This window comes from Rhododendron vialii, chromosome 2a, assembly GCF_030253575.1.
Source record: "Rhododendron vialii isolate Sample 1 chromosome 2a, ASM3025357v1".
Classification (NCBI taxonomy): domain Eukaryota; kingdom Viridiplantae; phylum Streptophyta; class Magnoliopsida; order Ericales; family Ericaceae; genus Rhododendron; species Rhododendron vialii.
In genome coordinates, this window is record NC_080558.1 from 44,202,332 (window position 1) to 44,215,163 (window position 12,832).

Sequence of the window (12,832 nt, forward strand, 5' to 3'; positions counted from 1 at the left end):
ATTCATTGATTTGTTTAACTTGAATCAGCAAATAAAGACCAAACAATTTTTCAATCTCTAACTTTTGCATGTACAAACTCAAACGCAAAAAAACTTTGATAAAACAAAAAACACTATCCAAACACCAATGACCAAAAAAAAAAAAACTATACATAACACCGAAAATGCATGTCTCAAGTAAATATATTCAAAGAAAACAGGAAAACATGTTATATCCAAAAAAAAAAAAACCAAAATATGAAAAAAAGAACACTAAGAGTCTCCCCAGGAAGGGTGAGTGCGACTGCGGAAGAGAGTTCTTGGCTTGAATAAGCCAAAAATCACAAGTGGTTTGAGTGACTTTAAGTGGGATTTTTTTAGGGCTGCTCAAAAAATCCAGTGAACCGTGAAACCGGTCCGGACCGAACCAATCCGTATCTTTTGGATTTTGTCCGTGGATTAATGGTCCGGACGCGGATTGAAAAATTAGAAAACCATGACTCGCGGTTCGGTCCACGGATTTTCATTACGAAACCGTGGATTAACCGAACCGGATCGTGAGATATTTATTTTATATAAATAATATATATGTGTGTGTGTGTATTTATTTATATAATAAATTGTTAGTAATGTTAATAATTTTTTCCACCAATTTTAGTATTTTATCTTAATAATGGGATATAGTGTAGATGAACATAAAATATAAGGAGTAAATGTAGTTTTTTGTATAAATTACGGATAACTCTAGTTGAGTTTCAGTAGTTCATTTTTTTTTTCCGGTTCTTTTATGTTATGTAATATACATTAATGAGACAATCCTACTAGTATTTTAGATTCTTTGGAATTTGATTTCTAAAGTAAGTCTTTGGTGGTTTATGTAACAAGTACTTTTTGGTGGTGTTAAACTTAATTCTGAATGTCACCTTCTTTTCATTTATTGTGGGATATATGCTTGAGATTTATTTTTGCTAAAATCCGTGGACAAAAACTGTAACCGATCCGCGAGTCACGGATCGGATTGGAACGTAAGACTTTTGGTCCGGACATGGATTTTATGTTGTAAAAATCGTGACTAGCGGTTCGGTCATCGAATTTGTAGAAATCCGAACCGAACCGGACCGCAAGCAGCCCTAGGATTTTTGTGAGAGGCTTTGCTGGAGTTTTAGAGACGAAAATAATAGTAGTTTTGCTTAGTAGCTCTTGTGGTACTCGTCCTTTGAAAATGGCTGGCCATGGGCTCAATTTATAGGAAAACATGCGAGTAGGGAGCAAAGAAGGAGTGGCCGTGGGGAGGTGTATACGAGGCTAGCTACAGGAGGTATTCTATCATTAGCAGCTGTTTTTGCGTCCAGGGGCTATTTGCTCGCGTGGGTTTTGAGCAGGCGAAGCCGACAAGGTTCTAAGCTGTGTCAGAGAATCTTTTGAAACGCCGCCTTGGTTATTGGAACGCCACCCGAGCGTTTATTCTGGCAGGTATACCGTGTGATGTTTTGGAACACCGCGCGAGGTTCTGGTTGAAGACAGTAGCTATGTTTAAGGCTTCTGAGGGTTTGGGAGTCCATACATCAAGCCACCTTAGGTATTTTTCCTTTATTTCATTATCGGAAAGCCCACTAGTAAAACAAAACTTAAAGATGCTTCAAAAGTTCGAAATGAGGTGTCTACACCCGGTCACGCATCACCCTTCGAAAGGTGACACGTGGAGCGGTCCCCAACAGAACCCAGGTTGGACTTTCAGCGAATAGTTGTGCAGGGGTACAACGCCAATCTGGTTCTGCGACACTGCCCCGACTGACAAGCTCAAATGCGCACCACCCACAGGCCCTGCATGGGTGCAGGTTATCGGTGGTCGGTGATGTCATTCGGCACGCTGGAGCCGTGCTCCCACGAACTTGATCCCGGCCCCAAGGCAGGAACTCCACTATATTTGCTTTGATAAACCCTACCCAGGTATGTTCCCTTATCCTACTAAGTTTTGGTTTTCTCTTCTCTGAGTCAAGACTAACTTAGGTATCGGAGTGCCCTCCAGCTATCCTCGGCCGGGAGGCGCTAACCGTGTGCAGGTAAGGAGAAGAGAGCTAGTAGACCCAAGACCAAATCATCAAGACGATAAGTGAGTTGGGCTCAAGAGGGAAAAGTGAACACTGCTCCACAATAGTATTCCTGCCGGTAAGGAGAAGAGAGCTAGTAGACCCAAGACCAAATCATCAAGAGGATGAGTGAGTTGGGCTCAAGAGGGAAAAGTGAACACTGCTCCACAATAGTATTCCTGAAATGTTGAAAGCGAAGTGAGTACTGCGTAGGTAAAATAAAAATAGTAGTGAGAAAAATGAGTACTGTTCACTACTATTTTTAACTAGAAACTTGTGTATATGCATGCTCTAAGAGTATCCACAATACTATAATAAAAAATTAACAACTAAAAGATGCCACATCAATTTTATTTTCATTTAAGAGATTGCTAAGGTTAGCAATGTAAATGACTACAATGACATAATCAAAATTGGATAGTCAAAACTTGTTACATCATCTTTTCAAACAACAAAAAATTTAAAACTGTGAACACTAGAAAATAATTTTTCTAAAAATAGTTGTGAAACTAATAAAAACTATTCCCTAGAAATACAAAATAGTTTTTGAAACTTGTTTTTTGGAAAAAAACTACTTTTAAAAAACTGTTTTCCAAAAAAAACAATTTTTTAGTAAAATATTTGTTTATTAGAAAATATTGTTCGAAACGAAAGAGAGAGGAAAAGGGAAGAGATATAGAATATTTTTGTATAATGATTGGTGTATTTGATTGAGAATATGTAGGGTCTATAAAATTTGGTAATTATCAAAAAATTGCTAATTTTGGTTATCCAAATCCCAAAAGTTAATTATTTGGAGATTGTTAAGTTTGATTATAACATTGTGAGCCACATTTTTTTTATCAACATTGTTAATTTAATTTTTTTTTAATTTTAATTATATAACATTGTGAACACTCTAAGGTCGAGCTTTTCAACGAACCTAAAGAAGGTTATTTTCCTTCACAAAGAAAAATAAGTCCTTTTAGCTATTTTATTACTTTATAGTCTAGTAGAAAACTCATCCTAAGTTACTTTGAAAAAGACGGGAGGAGCGCATGTCAAGGGTATTTCTCTCTTGAAAATTTAACAAGGAATGTGCAGTACGGCTAGTCACGGTCTAGGTCGGATTGAATTTCTATGAATTTGATCCTAATCTGCGAGTCGCAAATTAATTCTTCTGATCAAAAGTCACGTGGTTCGATTCCAATCCAAATCGTGAGTCATGGATCGATTCCGATTTTATTTACATGTCAAAAAAAAAAAAAAACTTATTACTGCCTTAGATTATTGCATTTTACTTCTTGAAATAATGTTCGAGTTTTTTCGAATAAGTAATCATAGAATACATATAAAATTAGTATACAATACAAATCGTAGGATACGGGGCGTTCCAGTTTCTTAAAAAAAAACTTTTAAAAAATGAAGGTAATTTTAAGCTCAAAAATCATGTGTTTACGCAAATAATTTTCCTACCAATATAGATTTTGTTTGATAGATCTCATTGAGATCTTTTATACGGTGCCAAAGAAGTCATAAAATTATTTTTCATCTTCATTATATTTGAGTTTGAAAATTGAAAAAAAATAACTTTTAAAAAAGGAATCCACGAGTGTTGGTTTTTAACAAGGAATTTATCCTCCAACAAAGGAAAAAAGTACGCGAACTGTTACAACAAAGGAATATGGCAAGTACGTAATTATGACTCAAACCGGGGCGTTGAATCTTCAAAAAAAAAAAAAAACCGGGGCGTTGAAGTTAACTTTTCCAGATATACACACAAGTATTTATTTTTATTGCTCAAATTGAGTGGGCTTGAGTGTTTTCCTCCCTCCCGTACATGATCCGTCCAGGTTCGAGTCCAGTAAGTAATTATGACTCAAACCAGGGCAGTTGCTACGGTAGTCATCCCTTCTCATCCTTTTTGTAGTAAAAAAAAGATAAGAAAACGTCGTGAATTTTACTTATTTTATCTCAGTTTTTCAGTTGCGCATATTCATTCTTAGCTATTTGGATTGTACTGTAGTACTAAAATTATGGACGGTCATCATTCTGCACGATCACTGCGCCACTTCATTTAGCAACATTTGAAAAAAAGAAGAAGAAAGATCTTGTGAACCTTGTCTACCGTATTCTTATCATTCTCATCACAGCGAAGGGGGACAATAATTTTTGTTCCTGCTAAACCAATCAAGCTATTCGAGTTTGCGTTTGTATTTGTTCGTTAACAGCTTGTTTATGATTTATTTGTAACATAATCAAATCAAACTTGAACATTTTTTTTTAAAGTTGGTTAAGATTTCAAGCCAAGCCAAGTTTGAACAAGGCAGTACTCGGCTTGTTCGACTTATTGTGTATACAAAATTCAAGCTACTTGAGATCGGCTCGTGTTTGAGTTGATTAAAGCTCATTTGACATTGGCTCATCTCACAAACAAGCTAAGCTAGTAAAGCTTAAACATATTTTTGAAGCTCGTTAAATTATCAAACCAAGTTTGACCAACTACCTGTTTGGCTCGTTTGACCCATTTATCACCACTAGTTAAATGAGACCAAAAAAAAAAAAGAAAAAGAAAAAGAAATTTAAAATAGAATTCTTCGATTATTGCTCAACATTCACCGCTCTTAATCTAATCGTCTAAAAGTGTTTTGGATGGTACGGATTTTAAAAAACTCTTCCAGGAATTAAACATAATTCTAGAATTACACATGAGATTAATTTTCACAAAAAACCTCCAAATATTTCACAAGGATATTCTAAAACTTTTAGAGCTAAATATTTTAGAGTTTTTTAAAATTAGATATTTATATCTTTTTTCGATGATATCTATCATATTTGGGTTTTGTCAATTGGAGCTTTGTCAAAATACTAAATTTAATTTATGTTTCAACATTGTTAATCATAATTAATATTTAATTAAAAATAGATACAACTAATAACACGAACAAACTATGCAGCTAACATTTAAAAAAAATTAAGATGCAAAATTTTAAGTCTGGGCCTATTACGTCAATGCTTTATGTTCTCTTTGTTAGGAAAAGAAAAGTCACACAAAATACAACCGAAGTACGATTCTTTCTTTTTTACAAATCATACATTTTGGTTGAATTTCTATTAAATGGCTTAAAAGATACTCCCATAATTAGATCAAAAGGGCTTGGATTAATGCATTTGAGATTCTATTTTTTGAAATAAGGCCCAACTTCTTTCTAATAAGTAATCTATAAATTATAGGATACATGATCGTATTATAGAATTTAAAAAAAAAAAAAACATGATAGGATACATATTAATCTCCGAAGGAGGAGTCGTACAAATCGTAGGAGAAGACCTATCTAGTAGTATGTTTCTTCCTTATCATAGGTTCTGAATGGGCGAAAGTAATTCATTCTCCAAAACAAAAGAAATTTGAATTCATTCTCCAATTTGAATTCCATAGACACCCACGAAAGAGGTAGTGATGATAGCAGAATGGAACTAGTACAAGACGACCAAGAACAAAAGGAGGGAGATGAGGATGACAATGGTGAATACGAGGATGAAACTGACGACGAAGAAGAAGACGGCGATGGTGCGTGTGCATTTAGATTCGAGGGGGAGATGGATCCTCTGGCTTTCCTTGAAGACGATACTTTTGGAGTCCAGCCTTATCAGCAATTTGAGCGCCTTGAGCACAAGCATGGAGCTTTGGCTGAGAGAAAGCGTAAATCTCTTTCCCACCACCACCTCCTCCCCCCTCGGTAAGCATTTACTTCTCTTGCTTTGTATATTTTTGTTTCATTTTGCCCTCTTCTGCAGTCGACTTCGGCATTTACTTCTCCTGCTTTGTATTTTTGTTTCGTTTTGCTCTCTTCTGTAGTCATCTGCTTGATTCACCCTAGGGTTTTACGATGGTCCCTTATCATACTTGAAACAGTAAGAGGCTTGAATTTTTGCCGTCTTTTTTGTACTGTCTTGTTGGTTGTTCCCCCTCTAATTTTTACTAGATTTCGGTCATCACATAGTTCGTCTTGACAAGAGCAATTGGAAGTGTTAATTTTGTTGGATCGAAAACTCATAAATCACATAAGACTTACACATACGATTGAAGCGCAGCGGAATTGAATTGCTTCAAACTTTTCACTATCTGAGGCCTGCTCTACAAGCACCGATTACGTTCACGAACACCGTCGTCTTTTCACGTCGGGTAGAGCAAATCCTAGGGTTCTTAGATGGAAACCCTAGAGAGAGAAGATATTTCGCAGGAAAGTATTTTCTAGAGGAGAAGGAGAGATAGAACTCTAACTCTGTGTATTGTATATCTCTCCAATTATCTGCAGGACTATATTTATAGATAAAAGTCCTAGAGTTCAAAGTCTCCTAATAGATGTAGGTAATCTATTATCTTTGAACTCTCCTAACAGATAGAGATTAGGAGTCTGTCTCATCCTTCTAACCAACTCAATCACATAACCCATGTGGATGACGCATGTGGGTTGGGTCCGGTCCGAACCGACCCATTTTTCTAACAGGAAGAATATAGAAATATGACCCAAAAAGTTGTAAAAAAATGCTTCGTATAAGATGACGCTAAAAGGACCGTCTTTTTGAGTGTCTATAGCTCACTTAGGGCTCTATTTTTACACTTTTCCTATTCCGAATGATACAATGTAAATATTTGGCCCAATTCTAGTAAAAATTAAGAGCAAACATCAAAAAAGACGGCAAAAATTTAAGCCAAATAAACTCGCCCATTCAATTTCCTTCGAGGTAACTGAAAAATTGAAACGTTACCTGGCGATAGCTGTTTCGTTGAAACATTATTTGTGAATAGCTCTTTTGTTGAAACTTTACATGTGGACAGCACTTTGGTGCTAGTATTGGCTGTTTTGAATCTTTTGATTGCAGTTCTGGATTTGGAGGGATAACCCTAACCCCAATTTTTCATTCTGAAGTGACGGATTGGGCCAGACTATGTCAAATTTGTCCAATCCCTGGAGGTTCATCTCACAATCAAATGATTAGCAGAGAGAAACACTAGAGAATGGAAACTCACAACATCCATGTGCTATATGCCTAGTGTATGGATTTGTTTGTGCACATTGTTGAGTGCCATGATCTTTCAATCCATTGTTGGCGTCCATTTGGCGTGTCCCATACATGTCGCTGGATATGGTAGCATTTAGGAGTGTCGGTACTCCATAGCTGGCGGTTGTTGGTTGGATTTCGAGCAGGCAACAGCTCCCAATCAACATCTTATTTTTGCAAAGTATTATTTTCATTAGTTTATCTTAGCCTTAGTGCTCCAGTAATTTGGCTGGTGTTTGTGTCCGTTTTTGGATGAATACTTCTTAATGATCAGTGTTCTGGTCATACTCATTGCAAACTTGAAGCGTACTCTCATTTTATCAAGTTTCTTTGGTAGTGAAAGCCCAGTTAATAAGTCAAGGCAAGAGGGTTTCAATGGAGCGAGCATGGAAGAAATAATGGAAGTCATGAACTATGGTCGATGGAAGAAATCAAGGAAGGTATTGTGATTATTGGTCATTTCTTCACAGCTATAGTTTAGAACTTCATAGTTAGTTAACCTCCTCGGCATGTAGTAGCCACTAAACCTACTAGTGTGAGAGTTGGAAGACAAAAAAAGAAGCAACTATTAAGATGATTATGCTACGACTTAGTAAGTTTTCTTGCAGACACTAAGTTTGAGACGACCCACTTTCCGTCTAATTAGTAAGGATAAACAAGGTTTCTTGGTCTATCAAAGTCGAAATAGTCACCCTGAAGCAAGAAACATGGATGGACCACTTTTAAGTCTTTAACAATATGGGTGGATTGGATCAACTTATGGGTGTGAGTCCCTGACATCTGAAAATGTTGACAAGGGATCATGAATTTGATTAATCAAATCCAAGGTTTTTTCTCGAAGTGAGACATTTTATTTTATATAGGAATTGGGAATCTCATCAATTGAAAAGTTCAAGTTTAGGGGTTTCCATGTTACCTTGTCTTTGGGCAAACGCTTTGCAAGAGCTCTCAAGCGTTTTTTAAGATCCTCGTGGAGATTATTAAGCACTTCAACAACTATTGATTCATCTCCATATTCTCACATGGTGTTTACAGACCCACATACCTATGTCAAATGTTGGTACGTTTTAAAGTGTTTGATTCAACCAATTAATATTTTCAAGGGCACAAATATTTTCATTTCCTTATCTTTTTATGTATTTTCTTAGTTGGTGTTTACAAGGGGACAAAACATTTTACTTCTACGATATCAGATTTTTAAGAATTAATAGATGGTAAACTCAGATTTCTTTTTTTGATCGGCAGTAAACTCGGATATCTTGGCATACCATTTTAGCCTTCTTGCAAGAAGGGAAAAATGGTATCGTTATTGTCTGTAATGTGAAACGTAAACACAATCCCTACCAAGAGCATTAACTAAGCCCACTTCTTGGCTTTATCAGCAAGACTATGCCTACATATCCGCCTATAATGGCAAACGTAGTTGGTTCTCGCCCTTCTAAGATTAAGAGTAGGAGTTCTTCTCCCAATAAAACAAGCAATTTGTTTAACCAAAAAATAGGGCAGTAAAACTCTTGAAGGCTTTATTTTGCAAAAGTACAAATACATCTGGACGATCAGAATTACGTGCACAACCAACACGACAGTTGTACGCGTAACATTTTTTAAGCTCAAGCAGGACAGAAAAAGAAAAGAAACTAAAAAAGGAATTCTTTCATTATTTAGATTGAGAATACGATGAGAAATACCAAATTATTTGATACTTTCCTTTCCGGTATTGTTTTATACTTTCCTTTCTACTATTTTATACTCTCTCTTTTTTGTAGTTTGGAATATCTTATAGTTTCCTTTCTATTATTTTCCTTCCAGTCTAACCAAACAGTTTGTTGAGCTCACCACTGAAGGCAATCCAGGAAACCACGCCCAGAGTATCATCATAACTCAGGCTCATGGGCTGCTAAGCCGCACGGGCACCAACCTATCTCACACTTACCGCAATACCAATCAATGTGTTGACCATCTTGCTCGCTTGGGCGCCGAACAAAACGACGAGCTGATTATTGCAGTGACTATTCCTATCTCCCTACGGAAGTTCTTGATTAGAGATAGCCTTCTTCTTAGGTAGGTTTTAGACTAGTGTTCTTTGGCCTTATCTTAGCATGTTCTATCATTTATCTTTGCTATGACTCTGCTGTGTTCTTTGGATTATTAGTTAATTGAATTTCCGACGTAACCAAAAAAAAAAAAAAAAGTGGCTCTTAAGAGCAAGTGCACAAGGCTAGGCAGAGTGCAATTTTCGGCCAAGTGAAGAGGCAAAATTCATGCTGCACCAACCTCGTCAAAATCCTCTCCATTTACTACTATCCTTCCTCTAACCTTTGTCTTTGCTCTTTCTCTCTCTAAGACAGAAGCAAACAGATAACGATTCCAGATCTGGGGGAGGGGGGCCTCCGCCTCTCCCACCCTCCTCCTCCCCCCTCCCCCCCCCCCCTCGCCTCTCCTCTCTTTCTTTCCCATGTTCTCCATGACCTGCAGGTTTCGGGTGGCGGCTCGTTAGGACGGCAAGGGTTCCTCCGACCAGCTTCGCCGGCGGTTGGTGGCTCCTCTGTCCCGCTCCTCTTCCATCGTCTCCAGATCTGTTTTGCTCATGGTCCGGTGACGAGTATAATAAGGTGTCCGGTTGGTGTTTGGGGTTTTCGTTTTTCTTCTGGTTTTTTCAGTTTTCCTTTTCTATCGGCAGGTTTCCCTCTGTCCGATTCTGTACTAGTCTGGGTGTTCTAGATCTGGTGGGTGATGGTGGTGGGCGAATAATACGACGCCTATTGAGGAATGGTCCGGTGTTGGTGGTCTCTGGGTGTTTGTTTTGGGGTGGTGGGTTTCGGTGGTGTTGGTGAGTTGCTGGTGGTCCGGTGGTGTTTGTTTGGGCTGAGCAGCATTAGGTTGGATGAAGACTGGTCTTCGGTCGCCAAGGTCCGATGTTTCGATTCTCATTCTGTTCAGGCCGGTGTCTGTGGTTTTTGTCCATGCATGAGACCTGTTAGATTCTAGTTTTGTTGTTGTTTTGCCTTCAAATTTCAGCGATGCTTATTTGTTTAAGGTTTGAGCTGTGAATTTCTTTAAATCCTCTGTTGTACCGGCGTTATCGTGGGGCCTCTTTGGCAGTAGGTGTCGGATCGACATTTAGATTGCTTTGATTCTTTCCTGTATATGTTCTGAAATTTGTTTGCCCGATGGGCTTATATTGAATGAATGACTCTTTTAAAAAAAAAAACAATAATTTCGCTAATAATGCCGCACTAGGGAATTGGAAGCAACGTCGCACATGTTTACCCAAATTTACTTAACAAACAATGGAAACCTATTCGTAAGCAATCATCGAACTTATAACGGGATGAATCATTTTTTTACGACTTGTTGAGAAAAATATTCATGAAAAAATTATCTTCATTGAAAATCTATATGTCTCTAAACAAATATATATATATATATATATATATACACACACACACACACCACGGATCCAGTGAGGGATCCCTTACCAGTCTAACATATATATATATATATATATATATATATATATATATATATATATATATATATATATATATATATATCGGGGCGGTTCCGCGGGCACCCAAAAAAATACCTCATAGTTCCCGATCAAATTTTGATGATCCGAGCCGCTCAATGTGATCAGAATGTGATTTTAATGGTACCCGCGAGAAATCAGCAAAAAAAATGACCGGAAATGGCTTGATCCGAACAGTTTCGAACAGTTTTTTATTGAACGGTTCAAATAAAAACTGCTCAAATCAAGCCTTTCCCGATGATTTTTTTGTTAATTTTTAGCGAGCACCTTTAAAATCACATTCTGCACACATTGAACGGTTCGGATCATCAAAATTTGATCGGGAACTATGAGTTTGAGATTTGGGGTGTTTTTTTGGGTGTCCCTTCAACCGTCCCGTATATATATATATATATATATATATATATATATATATATATATATATATATATGTTGTTTGATACTTTTCAATATCTGATCAGGATGACTTTTTTCATGAATGATCTTCTTATCGACACTAACGATATGAGCAGTTTGGATAATGTCGTTGATGGTCGGGTTACATTTGGTGATGATTGAAATTTTTTTTTTTATTGCTTGATGAATAAAGAAATAATGAAAAGAGTAATTCAAGAGAGTAAAGGTAAAATAGAAAAACCGATGCAATGTGTCTAAATAACACTCTAGTTAATTAAAATAGAAAAAAGAATTTTGAATAGGTAATTTGGCTAAAAAAGTTAGAGAGGATCTTGTCAATTGCTGACTAGGGAGAGGATCAGTAGACACTTTATACACACACACAAACCCAAACTCTCGATGTGGGAGCCCGCCCAGGCTATATTCTGCAGCATCGACGTTAGGCCCAAAGGCCTACTGCAACGCAAAGCATACAACGTCTCACGGGCCCAAGGGGCTAACGCCGGTCGGCTGACCACACACGAGACGTGGGCCGACCTTGGTTCTTGTCAATGGGCAAGATGGTAAATTCACTTACCAACTCACCTCGGCAATTGAATTTAGAGAGAATGGTGTACAGGTTTCCTTTTTCCTTTCTCCAAGAAGTTTTTGGGTGCAAATTGGGTACCAAATGCGCATCCGAGCCGTCTGTGTTTTGGACAGCTCAAATCCGAGCACTCTCCCTTACTTAGCCGACCACTCTCCTCTCTCGCGGCCTCTAAATTAATCATAACCATTCAAAACACATTTGGACGGCTCGGATGCATGCTCGGGTACCAAGTAGACTATACCCAATTTTCACCCAAAAGTTTCTCCTTTCTTGGCCTCCAAATCCTAGCTGTCCAAAACACATTTAGAAGGCTCAAATGCGTGCTCGAATACCACGTGGACTATACCCCTTTTTCACAAAAAACCAAAAATTTCTCCCTTTCTCCAAACTCGTCGGGCTTAACCCTATCCTATAAGTACATTCCTTCCTCCAAGTCCAAGTTTTGGATTCAAACTCACGGCACCTTTTGTGAACCTCACAAAACCGAGTCTGTCATTCCTCCATTGTTGTCTTTCATCTGCACCCGTTTCCTGTAACCTTGTTTTGTTTCTTCTAGATGTTATGCACTTCATTGTTCAGATTTTTTTTTTTTTGTTATTTATTCCTCTGTCCTTTTTTTAGAATCCAGTATTTCATTTTGAGCTGTCCCTCAATAAATGTCCATTTGTAAAGTTAGTGGGGTAAAAGTTGGTGAATTTTCCATTTTGCCTCTAAAAGTATATTCTATTTTGAAAAATTAGTGATTAAAAATGTAATGATGATGTTTCCATGGAGGATGAGGGAAACTGGATGTAAAAGTTGAAGTGAAAGGAGTAATGATGATATCTTTTTAATAAGTTGAAATTACGAAGCTGGACACTTAAAAAGGAACAGAGGGAGGTAGTAGTTATAGAAGATCTATTATCTGCGGTCTCATGCCTCGGAGAATTTGTGCTTCTCAGTCTAACTATTAGACCCTTGGCAAGTGTAAACTTGTTAGCCCTTCACTCTGTTGAATTCTACTAATCCAATTGGATTGAAAACAACGGCCGTTTATTGTTTGTGCTTGTCTTCACATATATGGAGCACGGTTTCCTGCCTGCAGATGGAGTAGCTGCAATCGATCTTGAGTCAATCGGTGAGGATTCATAATTGTGTAGTAAGGTCTTTTATATTGTTTGATTTCTTTCTATGGTTTTTGCCCATTTAGGATTTTTTTTCATG

The 12,832-nt window shown here is 37.4% G+C and overlaps 1 protein-coding gene across 3 annotated transcripts in view; it reads left to right on the forward strand.

The window, feature by feature from the left end:
• The first annotated feature begins 5,409 nt into the window (after positions 1–5,409).
• LOC131315640 (uncharacterized) overlaps positions 5,410–12,832 on the forward strand; it is a 38,254-nt gene continuing 30,831 nt past the window's right edge. For all 3 annotated transcript variants that reach the window (XR_009196835.1, XM_058344814.1, XM_058344815.1), the window contains exon 1: positions 5,410–5,788. Coding sequence is in view for 2 of the 3 variants with exons in the window: in XM_058344814.1 (XP_058200797.1) it covers positions 5,520–5,788 (269 nt within the window). In the remaining variant the exon portion in view is untranslated. The remainder of the gene's footprint in view (positions 5,789–12,832) is intronic.